The following is a 14,455-nucleotide window of genomic DNA, read 5'->3' as shown; positions in this document are numbered from 1 at the left end:
TTTATTATCCAACAATCTTAGACTAAATATTTTAAGTGAAGGCTACTATGAAGCAACATATTCAGAACATGAATGACACACAGTAAACATTTCATAGTATATCTAATATAATATAGGCTATATATATTTCTCAGGTCTGTGAGGCAAGTAAGTTAGACTACGCTGAGTTTCGGTTCATTTATGAGACGAGCTGCAGTTCAGGCGCCGGCGCCTCCGTGTCTTGATTATTGTCTGCTATATTTACTTATTATTTATTAAATCCAGGTAATTTGTTGATGGAACATTTATTAAAATTAAGATACAATTAATACAAAATCAAATTAACTTTAAATAAAGACTTCGTGCTTTCTGTTTGAGGTCTCTGTGAAAGTTTTAAAGCAGTCTTTTAGTGCCGCTTTCAGGGAACTGTCACGTCCGTAACATTGTTTTTTCCTCATAAATGCGAACATGAAAAATTAAATAAAAATAATATTTTATGTTCTGTGGAGAGCCAACCCTTCTTCATCTGGTGGGTAGTATTACTTTAGGTTTGCGCAGTGTAATTCACCCATTTCACAGAATTACTAAAAAATATTTTGCCACCTAAAAGTTTTTTGTGTCACGTCCCTCATATTTCCCTCATATTAAATATAAAATGAATGTGTTATATTTTTCTAATGTCTGGACTCCTTTATTAATGGAGTATGATATATAAACAGAAGTTTCAATAGCCTATATTAAATGCATTTTCTGAGAATTTATATTTCAGGTTTTGACTGCAAATGTCACGTCCATAACGCTGGAATTGCCCAATTTAAAATAATTTATCCTCAACTAATTTTGTGGTGTAGGTCTACGTATTTTATAATGTTAACTTCAAATAATACTAATAGTAAAGATATAGTAGCTATTTTGGATCTGGACGGGAAGGATATCTCTGGGAGTTGGAAGGGGTGTGTCATGATTCTGCCTTCCCTCACAGCGACACAGGTTCGTGGATCTGAGTATCGCAATTTCGGTTTTATTTCGCGTATCGTTACAGCCCTGTTTAACATGATTCCTTATTATTATTATTTAGGAACAAACGAGGGTCTCTGTTTAAGAAACGCCGGCTCGCAGCTGCAGGTTCCAGAGCACCGCAGATATTCAAGTTTAGCCATAACCGAAAAATCCAGATTAACTGCCACAAGTTGATCTTCTTGTAATAAAGAACTCATCGTGGAAAAACACGCTGTATTTTTGTATTTTCATTGCATTTTTAATTGATAAAAAGTTAAATAAATTAAATAATACATTTTAATATAAATATTAATGATTATGAATTATTAATGAATGAATGAGTGTCAAGTCTCGCTTCTTTACTTCGAACCGGAAGACGCGCCCACTTTTGACGCAAGGCCTCATTGGACGTAGAAAACTTGTGGATTGCATAAAAGTATATTCTAAAAATGAGCATAGCAACCTGTGCTTTAAAAAAAAAAAAATGTAAAAATCGAGAATCGAATCGAAGATTTGGAGAATCGTGACACCCCTATTTACTACACACAAATTAATAAATAATAATGAATAAAAATAATGCTTTTTTTCTCTGGTTTTGAAAACTCTTCGCGATCGATTTAAAATGCTTCCAAGATCGACTCGTCGACCGCGATCGACGGGTTGGTGATTCCTGTAACGTTACTGTTTTCCGGTCAATAGTACTAATCAGTGTTGCCAGATTGGGCGGATTCCCGCCCAATTGGGCGGTTTTGAATTTGATTGTGCGGGTAAAAAAGGGTTTGGGCGGGTGGTCAAAATTTGGGCTGGTTTGGGATCATTTCGGCGGTTTTCAAACATCTACATTTTAAAGTCTAATTGGTTAAAAATAACGAAACTAAAGTGCATGTAGTCCATAAAATCAGTCATCATGACATTACTGTACACACACGCTTATGCAGGGTCAGCTGGCGTTAGTGTTGACAACACCGACGAGCACGCACTTTTAGCCAATCAGCGATCCGCAGGCAGACGCGATTGAGCGCGAGAAGTTGTAGCTGTATATTCAAGTGATCGCTAAGGCAAAGTGACATAGCCTACTATACAAAAGAGTCTACAGTAGCGAGCAACTCTAAAAAACGCACACGTGGAAGGAGATCACTCTATGGCAGTGGTTCTCAAAGTCTATATTCAAAGGTCCAAATCTGAATTTTCATCAATGTCAAAGGTCCGATACTATGGGGGATGGGGGGCATGGGATTGTTCGGTTTTTGTTGGAGGGGGGGGGGTTGGATGGGGCTTACAGGCGCTTCATGAGACACACACGCGCATTTGCACACACACGTAAGGTCTCTCGCTCTCTCCCTTTCTGCTGTACGCGCGCTGCACGGTTTGGAGCTCGCGAGCTCTAGATTCAGAGAGATTTGAACTAATTTGCGGGCATCAGGAGCCGCTATCAATATGTGGGAGACTCCTGGAACTTCCGGGAGATTTGGGCTATCTGTGAACGCTTACGCGGAAGTGTCGCGTCGTGGTCGCGCCCGATTACGTCAAAAGTCACATGCTCACTGGATGTCATGGCAACTAAATCACGGAGGAAAACTTTAAATATCTCGCCTTCGTTTTAATTTTGGACCATCATAAAAAATAAACAAATGATTTTAACATGCGTTTATCAAAATAGGAAATCCAGACTTTTAATCCCTTACAAACAATTAGGGCTCTTGAAATACGAAATGGAGGCGGGTCCGGATTGAATTCCCTCCGGGTCCGGATCCGGACCGGAGTCCGGACTTTGAGAAGCACTGCTCTATGGTGAATATAACTCTGAGAGGAGAGCACAGTTGAATGACTTGAATTGAAATCAAATATGGGACGATTCCTGTCCATGTACACACTAGCCTAACCAAACATCTGGAACTTTACACCATCCAGACTGCACTCTACTTGTCCCTGACAGCTGCTGAAAAAGGTTTGAATCAACGATGAATCCGTTTTGACTGCTAAATTCTGCGTTATGTTCTGCAATGTGTACTTCCGAGGGTTAAAGTCATCAGTTCATTTCTTGATTGCCGTTTTGACAGTGTCCACCTGGACATTTTAGTCATATTGGCTAATTCTCCTTAATTATTGCCCTGTTTTGATCTGTTTTGCTGGAAAATTTATTTATTTATTATTTTATTTTATCATCGTTATTTTGTTTTAAGGAGATACAAATTGTGCTTATTAACCTTAAATGACATGGTAATGAAATTATATCACATTATTTTGGCAGTAAAATTTTGGGTGGTTTTTTCTTGTAGTGGGTGGGTTTTGATGAGCTTTTGGGCTGGAAATCACCGTCCCAATCTGGCAACACTGGTACTAATCAGCTGATTGTCAAAGCCATAACACAGCGAGGGAGAAGAACTAAGTTACATGAAACAATCCAACACCACTGACAAGGGAAAAGTCACTACTCACGGTGTCTATGGCTATAGCTTCTAGCTTTCTGTGGCTTCTCTTTCAAGGTAGTGACGAAACGCGCTCTGTTGCGCTGTGTGTTCGTTGTCGGCTACGGTAGAAAGAAACATGACATCACAATATGTCGACCTTCATAGAAGGAGGTGCCCACGGTTATGAAGATATAAATGTCTCATTCTAAGGTAATAAAAACGTAACGGTTCATTGAGTAAGGTCTTTATACACCACTGAACACATAGTTATGGATCTTATATTGCATATCTGTCAAAATATCCTCAGAAATATCACACATTGCACCTTTAAATACTAATACAAAAAGAAAAGAATAATACATTGTCCTGGGTATATAGGCCTATTATTTGCTCTAACGTTCACGCAAAAACTGTCATTCAGACTGTGATGAACTGAGCACAATAGAGATTTAATAAAAAGCACATACTCTTCTGAGGTTTATACTGTAGCCTTGTGTAATTAAAATGTATTAAAGCTGAAATCCTAAAAAAAATAAAACATAAGCTAACTTTTCCTGGGCGCACTGGCCCGAACTGCTGCACACTCTCGTGTATGTAGCAATGGCGAGGCCAAGAATTAAAATTTTCGGTTGTTTCCCTTCCAACCCAGTATACATTCAGAACAAATATAGCACGATTTGCATGGGATTATTTTATGACATTTGAATCTTCTTTTTTTTTTTTTTATGCATGAAAGCGCAGCAGGGATTTTTTTTTAAATGTATTTTTGTGTTCTGAAAAAAATAAGGTAATAAGGCTTTGAAACAACATCAAGGTGAGTAAATAATTACTAAATTTCCACTTTTGTGTGGACTGTCCAATAGAAAGGACAAGAAAAATAGTGAAGGGGTAAATAAACTAAAAAGATAAAATACATAGTTTGCTAAGCAACGTAGGCCTATGCAGTGGCTTTTTAACCAACCGAATTCACTAAGTTAGGAGATCTCTATTTCACTTTTTTTTTTCGTAAGGGAATTTTTATTCATATAGCTGCCTGTTACCAGGTTATTTCCAAATGTTTGATTATTTTTTTAAACATATTTTTTAGGTTTTTAAATCGGTTGGTGCTGTTGGTTAATGTAACTGCAGTTGTGTCTTGGTCCTTATCTGTCGTTTTTGGCTTATTTGAATTTATATCGTCATGTAATATTGTTAGATTAAATAACGTCAATTGAACTTGCCATACCTTGACTTTTAGTGAATTGGCGTCACTGAGGGATGGTCCATAATTTTTTTTCTCCCAAATTAAAGGTGCTATATGTATTTTCTAGCGGCCTCTATCGGTGATGTTTCAGATTGCAACCAATTTTTACAAGAGCGCTCGTGCTCGAACACAAGAGCGAGCACTCATGGTTATTCACGGCCACACTGAGACTTTCAACACACCGGAGAAAGCATCACACAACATGCTGGAAACTCATGTAAACTCCCACTGCAACGTTACAATAATAGGCTACTTTTATCAGCTTGACGTTGAACTAATGCTCCATGCTCGTACCATGATAACGTTACATTGACTGCATTTAGCCGACATGTGGTGTTATCTATAAGGCATTTCACTAACTATTCGTGTATCTTTCACAATCAGCAATGTCCACATAGATGAATGTATAATATGATAACGAAAACGGTGAACTAGACTGAACAATTTCAGTGTAACAGTAAGATCGTAGGAAGTAACATTACTGTACTGAACGTGTCTGGAAATGTGTATTATAAACAATATGATAGTAGTGGGATGAGTGACGTTAGACAGTAGATCTAGTACATAAAATAAAAGTTACATCCTAAAGCACCTTCTTTTTGTTATCCTGGAACAGTCTTTTGTATTCATTTCATGTCTCATGTATGTTGTAGTTTACCTTGCTATTTCATTACAGTTTACCATTATTTCAGCATATCTGAAAACTTGTAATTTATCACAATAAAAATAGCGGAGGTCTCTCCATAATTCAAACGCTCTGCCGATGTTGATCCGTGTTTTCGTCCTAAATCGATCCGATTCACGTTTGGCCTGACGAGCTTCAGCAGATTCATTTTGTTTTGTTTTTTATATTTATGTGGAGTTTGTGTTGGAGTGTGTTTTGTGCTGGAGGCAGGTCGTGTTTGGGTTTTATCAGACTCCATGTTGTCAGCTGCAGTGCCGTCGCATAGACTGTATATAAAAGGAGAGAGGCTCGGGAGCGCACATGCACGTCACCAGGGCCTGAAATTAACACCCGACCACCTGCCAAATGCGGGTGAATTTTGCTATTGGCGGGTAACACTGTCAATCTACCTGCCACATTGGCGGGTAGCCAATGAGAATTGAGTGATTCATTAGGGTTTTTTTTTACGTTTTCGTTTTCATTTTCATTGCGTTGGACCTTAGCTATAATGTGGCGGCACATTACTGGGGTAAAAAGGCCAGCTGAAACAAGCAACCAACAAAAAGATGAGGATGAGTCAAAGAAAAGTAAAAGAAGACATTTTAATACAAAGTGGTCAATTGGCGACAACGGCAAGGTTCGTGAGCGGCTGATTTATGACAGCGACTGTTGTTTCGTAACGTTCATGCGATCAGAAAGAAGATGAGGCCCTTTTCTGACTACGTTTGGATGTGCGAGTATTAAACTGTTGGTGAGATGGGATGAGATAATCTAACGCTGACGTAGGCTCCAGAACAATGACAGTTGCACAGATGTGTGCGTGTGCAACTGTAGTACATGTTGGGAGTTGGGAACCGGTGAGAAAATGTCCGGTACCCGGTAACTTTACCAGTAATAATATTAATTTAGTTCTGCTTAACGGTTCCTGAACGCTGTAACTAAAAGCTGTCAGGACCTAGCTGTCTACGTGACTAAATCAGCCATCAACACAGCCGCGGGTGATTTGTTTGCATACGAGCTGCGGTAGGTCTATAGATCTGTTGTGCGTGTGTGTGTCAAAATCAATGAATAAAAAGATTTTTTTTAAATGTATATTCTAAGAGTTATTATTACTTATATTGATTTCGTTAATAACTTGACAGCACTTAAATGTGTACAAGTTAAAGAACAATATTGTGAAATTCCCGTTTTTCACCTATGAAAATAAACAATAAAAAAAAAGGCTGGTAAAAAGTCTCTGTGGCAGGTGAATTTTGATATCCACCTGCCACAGTGGCTGGTGGCCAAAAAAGTTAACTTCAGGCCCTGCACGTCACATCCGGTGGATTTCGCAGAAAATCCGACCCGGAGACTTCACATAGAAATAGGAATACTGGCCTTCAGAGGTAATAGCAAAACCCGACAAGTGGATCATTGTAATGTGTGATTACAACCCCTTCACACACAGGCAATAAAAAAAGGTTACAAGTTACATTTAGCACCTTTAAGCCAGTTGAAAAACATTGGATGATGTGAATTATTCAGGCCCACCCACACTTTTAGAGCCCACCATCATCTACTGTCTGCCTCCGCCATCAGGAGTAGACCGTTCTTCATCGAGAGTTGAGGCGCGCAGAGACTATCAGCAGAGAAATGTTACGGATGGTTTTATTCCTTCCTTCCGCACTGAAACACAAGTCTGCACGTTCACATTCTTCCACCAACGAACGGAACTGTCTTTGTTTTAGCGCGTGCACAAGAATAAAACTAATGTCATCATCTGCATATAAAAAAGTCCACATGAACATACAGACTTAAGGTCATTTATATATAGAAGGGAAAAAAAAGGGGCCCAAGACACTCCCTTGAGGAACCCCACATTCTATATATGACATTTAATGTTGTGTCTGCTGGCTTTATTTCCTCAACAGCTTCAAGTTTAACGCACTTTTGTGTTCTATACAGGCCGTTTCGCGTTTGTTTTCACACACCTTACTCAATACACTATATTGAGACTTTTCTCAGCGACTCGCGGTTTTTAAATCCATATCATTTGTCCTGTCGTTGATGGAAAATCTGTTTGCTTATAGCAGTACTTTAAAGGAAGAACACAAAGCAACCCCAGTTTTGTGAAATGCATATCTGCGTGATGGTGCAATTGGTAAAACGAGTGCGTGTGTGTGCAAGCGACCCGGATTCGATTACAGTCCAAAGGGGTTCCTTCATACAATGTGCAAATATTTGTTCCCATTGTCTCACTGATGTTCTCTAAGTAAGTAACTGGTTTACTGATGTGTGTCAGTAAAAGGCAATTTCTCATACAGTGTCATTATTTATATAGATTTAAGTAATCTTAATAAATAATGACACTGAATGAGAAATTGTAGTCTATTTGAAGCACACTTCAAGTTTATTTGGAATGCCATGTGTTTTAAAATCACTAAAAGTTAGTTCGACAATCTCCATTCAGTTTTCACACAATTTTAGTTGTCTTCATGCCTTTTGCATAGCTTTGCACAATTTCATGCTGTGACTTGCTTAATAATCTGGAAAAAACTCTTTAAGTAGGGTTTCCATTTCCACCTAGCAAACTATTGAACAAACCTGTCTGAGATTGATACTTGTTCTCTAAAAAGATATGGAGAAATAAAACAAACGCTTTCTTTGAACAACTAAAATCTGAATGTTTATTGTACTGAAATACAACTAATATGTCACATAATAATTTGAAACACAGTGTTTATGTTTTCTCAGGTTTCTGTAGTAAATTAATTTAACAAGTAATAAAGATAAATAAAAGATCGTATTTTAATAAATAAATATTATTTTATTTTAAAATCCATGTTTTGTAATATAAGAACAACACAATGACAGGTTACCGATATATGAGCTCAAAAATGTCACTATTTGCATTTGAATATCGTGATATCTGGAATAAACTGTTTTGCTAAATCTCACACTGTTTTTTTTCTTAATTTATAGTGTTTAAAAGTTAAGGGTCAGTAAATAAAAAATGACAGTAAAGACTGTCAGAAAATATTTCTATTTTGAATAAACCCTTCTTTGAAACTTTTTTCTTATTTAAAAAAAAAAAAGTTTCCTGAAAAAAGTATCACAGCAGGTTACAAAAAAATATTAAGCAGCACAATTGTTTCCAACATTAATAATAAATCAGCATATTAGAATGATTTCTGAAGGATCATTTGACATTGAAGACAGGAGTAATGGCTGAAGAAAATTAATCTGTGCATCACAGAAATAAATTACATTTGAAAGTATATTAAAAGAGAAAACCATTATTATAAATTGTAATAATATTTCACAATATTACTGTTTTTTTAATCAAATAATGCAGGCTTAATGAGCATAAGAGACTCAAAAAAAAAAAAACCGTAATGTGTCCAAACTTTTTTTGACGGGTACTTTTATTTTGGTTTGGTGGTGTGACGTCATATGGCTGCGTCTTTGCTCCTGCTTTTGCTGTGAATCGGCTGAATAAAGGTTTGTGTTTTAAGTGTTTAGATCGATATAAACCCTTTTTGGCTCGGTTAGGTTGTGACTTAGACCGTTTTATAGCTTTATGAGAGCTATGAAATTAGATATTTATTTATATACATCACTGAATGTAACGTTGTTATGCTTAATTGTTAACAAATCGTTAAAGAATGTGAGTAAAGCGCAGTAGGGATGGAGAAACGGAGCTTTTGCCAACTCAAACAAAGTCCCTTTAAGACATTTACGTGTTATTCTATAGACTTTGACTCAAATCAATTAAACTAAATGCTTCTCGAAATGATTCAGTGATTCGATGCGCTCTCTCACCGCGTCTAACGAACACGAACGTGCAATTTAGTCAATAAACAAAAGCGAATGTTTTCATGAAAGTGCAGTCTATATTAATCTACATATTAATCACACCAAAAATTAATTCTAAGTTATAGATATAGTAGGCTAATGATGTGTGTGTCTATTTGTGCTCTTGTATTCATATATTACTAGTTTTTTCAATGACTTTTTGGCTAATGTTTAAGTCCATTAACTCTCACTCTCTTACCAGTGAACTGAACTAGAGCTGATTGAGACACTTCTTAACGTTTACTTTAAAAATTCTCATCTTAAACAGGACAAACACACAGAAAAACTCCTGGTGAAGCGACTGAGATCCACGTGACACACTATTATAAAGATGGCTTTTATTAAAGAGGAAAGTGAAGACATGAAGATTGATGAAACACTGAAACACAAAGATACTGAGGAACAAACAGGTTGGTTTCATTCTTGCAGCTTTAATCCTTATTAAAATCTCTAGCTGTACAGAAATTAATGATCATTTTAAATGTCATATGAGTCTTAAATAAAGCACTATTATTTGACATTGAGTCCCATGTGGACAAACATGTTGAGATCACATGACCAGACAAACACTAAGACTGTGAGACGCAGCTTTTTTCCCACAGCTAGCGTACTTTTCCCATCGGTTTCAATGGGAGCGCTGCGTTTTTAAAACACCAGGGCTGTGTTCCACTCCAAATTTGTATGCCCTTCAGTCACTAATTTCCCTCAGTCTCGTTCACACGGATGTGTGTCATTGCTTGTGTTGCACGAGTGTCCACTACTAGCAGAACTCGTGCGTAAGGTTTAAGTGGAACACACCTTGATCACTTGGAATTCACTATTGAGCTAGTTTATTATTTAAACCCCTTTTTACTTATAAAAAAAAAACATTAAATGCATATAAGTTGTTGGAGAAAATGTATTAAATCCTATAGGTATAGGAGCCGTTGGAGGAAAATAAAATTACACATACGCAAAAAGAAAAATCATTAGTTTAAACTTTGACTGTGAAGATAAGGTAGCTTTATACACAATTTATGCTATTAAATCTCTAAATAATTAATATATCGTACACTTCAGTAAAGCGTGATCTGTTGTGATGTCACAATCAAGTTGAATTGTGGGATATAGAGCTGTTTGAAGCGTACATAGGAGTAGACTCACTCACTCAAAGTGGAGGTCTGTCCATATAAACTTTCCTCGCCCACTTCACAAAGTAGAACGCACTTCAAAATGGCGACAGGGATCCCCGAGGGGAAGTGCTTAGGAAAGTTTGGCGCTGAGCACTCAGCGGTTGTTACCGGTCGCTGAGAGTATTTTTCCAATTGTTTTCATTGGAAAATTTAGGACACTTGATTCCTCTCAACACACCGATCACATTGGACGTCTTGCATTAGACTGCCCATTACAGTAGCAGCCATTTTGTTCCTAGTTTTGTCCAATTCTTATGAAAATTGGCAGAGATGATCTTTGGACCGAGCTGCACAGAAATAACTGAACAGATTTTTAAAATTAATTTTTGTTTGACAATGACATCACCAGTAGGGCTGGGCGATATGACCAAAATCTCATATCACGATAACGATATATATCATAATATAGTACCTTTTTCTGTAAATTCAATCAATTAATAGTTTATATATATATATATATATATATATAGACCACATGGAAAGGACTATTTTCTACATTTTAAAGTATATACTCAAAAATGTTTCGTTCTGAACAGAGAGGCTTTTTTGAAATGGCCAACCGATCAAATTCGGTTCGTTAAAAGCGTCGTATAAGGCCACATCCACACGAAGCCAGAGCTTTCCCTATCCGATGTTTTTTTTCCTCGTTCTAAAAAAAATCCGTAAATACGGCGACGTCTCGAAAAATATCTGTGTACACACGAAACCACTGAAACCGACTCAAAACGATGTAGTATACATCCCAGACCAGTATATGGCGCTGTAATTCTGCCATAGAGATACACTAAAAATGCGAGAAGAAGACTTGCGCATGCGCATAAAACCTTGCGCGCTGTAGGCTACTATAGACAGTAAAATAAAAACTAGGCTACAATAATATTAGGCGCAGTTGCTTCTTTTCTTTTTTTCTTTTTTTACCAAGAACTTTATTGAACAACCATAAATTGCCTGGTACAAAATAGGGAGTCACGATATTCGATTAGTTAGCGGACTCAGATACCACAAAGAACCGGCAAAAGTAACAAATGTGTCAAATATAGACATTTTAATTGTTTATTAATATAGTGTTTTCTGTGTCATTCTTGACTGAAAAGATGAAGTTGCTGACTCGCCACTTCGCAGTATTGTGAACGCGCCTATGGAGTAGGCTAATGCACTTCATACGGATTAGGATATAAGAGAGAGTTATCTGTTTCTTTTCGTTTTGAATTGTTGTTCGATGTTGTTTAAACGTAGACATTTCAAGCTTTCTATATAATTCTGAGTTTCGGTTCATTTATGAGACGAGCTCCAGTTCACGAGCAATGCAAGTTATATCGCGCCGGCGCGTCCGTCCTGATTATATTGTCTGCTATAGCCTATATTTGCTTCTTATTTATTAAATTCAGGTAACTGGTTGATGAAACATTGATTAAAATTAAGAGACAATTTATACAAAACGAAATTAACTTTAAAGAAAGGCTTTATACAAAACAAAACTTAATGTGGTTAAAATTAGGTCTCCCGATATATTGCGCATCTTATTATAGGCTACTCATGCATGCGGTTCACTTTTCATAATCAACATAGATTAAATAAAAAAATAACATATTTAAACATAAATATTAAACTAAATAGGCTACATTTCTTTAATGGCTACAACATGTATAGGCCTACAATAAGAGAAATGTAATGTCGGAGTGGAACATTATAAAGGCTATTCAAAAAACGCACCCCTGTAATCAAATAATTCCCATCGATCGTTTATTTTTGCTTTAAATCCTCTTCCCTACAAAATACAAAATGTCTTAATCGGACAACAACAGACCTGTACCATAGCATACGAAAGAAAGTATAGGCCTAAATAAATAAATTAAATAAAAACACATTTAAGTAAATAATAAATAAAGGAATACAAGAGGCTCAGTAGTTTCGCCGCATTATATTATATTATTATACAAGCAGTTCGGCAGTTGTTGTTGCTGTTACGTGACTATCTGACTAGTCGACACGTGGGGTGATGACATCATCGTTTCACAAAATATACGGATTGGCAGTACACACGAAAACGCAAGGGTGTCGTCTTCAGATTTATCCACCCTGGGACCCGGTTTCAAAAAATAGCGGTTTCAGTGTCCCAAAACGCAGGATCCGTCTGGACGAAACGCCAATACGACAGAAAATGTGTACGTATACAGCTAAAAGCGTCTCCGTGTAGACAGGGCCTAAATGAAGGTGACTTGACTGGTATGCTAAAGGCCTTGATTAGCTTGTTCAGGTGTGTTTAATCAGGGTTGGAGCTGAACTCTGCAGGAAAGTGGATCTCAAGGGCCAGAGTTGAGAAGCCCTACATGACCATATCACTGTAGGCAAGACATTGCCTTTATTTTTTCCATATTCCCAGTGTGAATCTTAGAATTTTTCTAGCATCATATTATATTTGGTTTATGAACGGTTATGTGATTAAAGTCGAGCAGACATTGACTAATCGCTGATGACATCATTTAATAAAGCGAGATGGGAATGCTTGCCACAATTTCCAATTAGAGGCTCATGTTTGTGAACAAATGTTGATGTTGGCTTGAGAAGCCAGAACCTTGTATGCATTTATTTGTGCCATTAAACTGGGCTTAAACCTGTATTTATCCATTTTCACCTTAGACCCGATGCTGCTGGAAGATGAGATTCAAGAACTGAATGTTGTAAAGGAAGAGGAACATGATTTCATAACTGGGGAAAACCATCCTAGCTGCTCGCAGACTGAAAAGACTCCCTCACGAAAAAGGGCTCGAAAGACGGGGGGTAGACGATATTTCACCTGCTTTCAGTGTGGAAAGAGTTTCAGTAAACGTGAAAACCTTAAAGCTCACGTGAGAATTCACAATGGAGAGAGTCCTTACCCCTGCCAACAGTGTGGGAAAGGTTTCACTGGAAAAGGAAGCCTTAAAGTCCATATGAGAGTTCACACCGGAGAGAAGCCCTTCACCTGCCAACTGTGTGGGAAGAGTTTTGCACACCAAGGAACGCTGAATGACCACAAAAGAATTCACACTGGAGAAACGCCTTTCACATGTGATCGGTGTGGAAAGAGTTTCAGACGTAAATTAAACCTAAATGGCCACATGAGGCTTCACTCAAAAGAAAACTGCTTCAAATGTCATCAATGCGAACGCAGTTTCACAGACAGCAATCACCTTGAGTGGCATGTGATCAGTCACATTGGAGAGAAGCCTTTCATGTGCCATTACTGTGGAAGGACTTGCTCAAGCAAATCAAACCTCGATGTGCACGTGAGACTTCACACTGGAGAGAAGCCTTTCACCTGCCAACAGTGTGGAAAAGGTTTCAATGAAAAAGGAAACTATCAAGTCCACATGAGGCTTCACACTGGAGAGAAACCTTTCATGTGTCTTCAGTGTGACATGAGTTTCACATATCGAAGAGACCTGAAACAGCATTTGCGAGGTCATACTGGAAATGGCAGTGTTGTGATTGGTCTACCGGTTACAGCGCGTAGAAACAAAAAGCCCATTATGTGAATCTCAGCTCTGGAGGATTCCTAAAATCGGCATTGGTTACTGGAAATTACTTTAGAACAGGGAGTGAAATTGTCTTCATTAGTACTGTATTAATGGCAGTTTAGACATTATTATTGGCGTATTCTGGCCAATTGTCTCAGTTTTGGACTCATTTTCATTTTCCTGACACAATTTTTTTTTTGTACCATGGTTTTTCATTAATTACATCACACCTGTTAGTATTCAGTTCCTTTGTCTAGTGTTATTGTGTTATACATGTTGTTTCATTGCTGTCCGCTGTGGATTTACCTGAATTAGTTTTGTTTAACATACCGTAATTCCTCAAATAAAGACCGGGGCCTTTATTTACCTGAACTGCAGATGGTAGCCGGCTTTTATTTGAAGCAGGCTTTTATTAGAGGCAGGCCTTTATTTCTAATTCGCGATCCCCGCCCACCCGCCAGCCAAGTTTCCATGGTGACGCGTCACGCTTGGCACGTGTTCACCACAGCCAAAATAGCGCTGTATGACAGATGTAGCGCTTTTATTTCTAAATATTAACAAACTTGCTTACCATGTCATCAACTATCTTCTATTCTGACTCTCAAATCCGTGTAAGTGAGTTTGTTTTGTCGTTTAAAACCCTTTATAAATTA

General features: G+C 37.6%; 1 protein-coding gene across 1 annotated transcript; it reads left to right on the top strand.

The window, feature by feature from the left end:
• Positions 1-8,737: 8,737 nt before the first annotated feature.
• LOC130071696 (zinc finger protein 239-like) lies at positions 8,738-13,945 on the top strand. Its single transcript, XM_056236555.1, has 3 exons — positions 8,738-8,776; positions 9,399-9,540; positions 12,943-13,945. The coding sequence occupies exons 2-3, from the start codon at positions 9,462-9,464 to the stop codon at positions 13,818-13,820; spliced, it is 957 nt and encodes a 318-aa protein (XP_056092530.1). The 5' UTR covers positions 8,738-8,776; positions 9,399-9,461; the 3' UTR covers positions 13,821-13,945.
• Positions 13,946-14,455: the final 510 nt, after the last annotated feature.

The sequence above is a fragment of the Rhinichthys klamathensis genome, unplaced genomic scaffold (genome assembly GCF_029890125.1).
Source record: "Rhinichthys klamathensis goyatoka isolate OS25496 unplaced genomic scaffold, OSU_Roscu_1.1 h1tg000452l_1, whole genome shotgun sequence".
In the NCBI taxonomy this organism is placed as follows: domain Eukaryota; kingdom Metazoa; phylum Chordata; class Actinopteri; order Cypriniformes; family Leuciscidae; genus Rhinichthys; species Rhinichthys klamathensis.
The sequence above is the reverse complement of the archived record's forward strand: the minus strand, read 5'-3'. Positions and strand labels throughout refer to the sequence as shown.

Coding starts and splice junctions, on each gene's coding strand:
- LOC130071696 (XM_056236555.1), top strand. CDS start 9,462: ATGGCTTTTATTAAAGAGGAAAGTGAAGACATGAAGATTGATGAAACA. Junction 9,541..12,942: donor AGATACTGAGGAACAAACAG/GTTGGTTTCATT, acceptor TTTTCACCTTAG/ACCCGATGCTGCTGGAAGAT.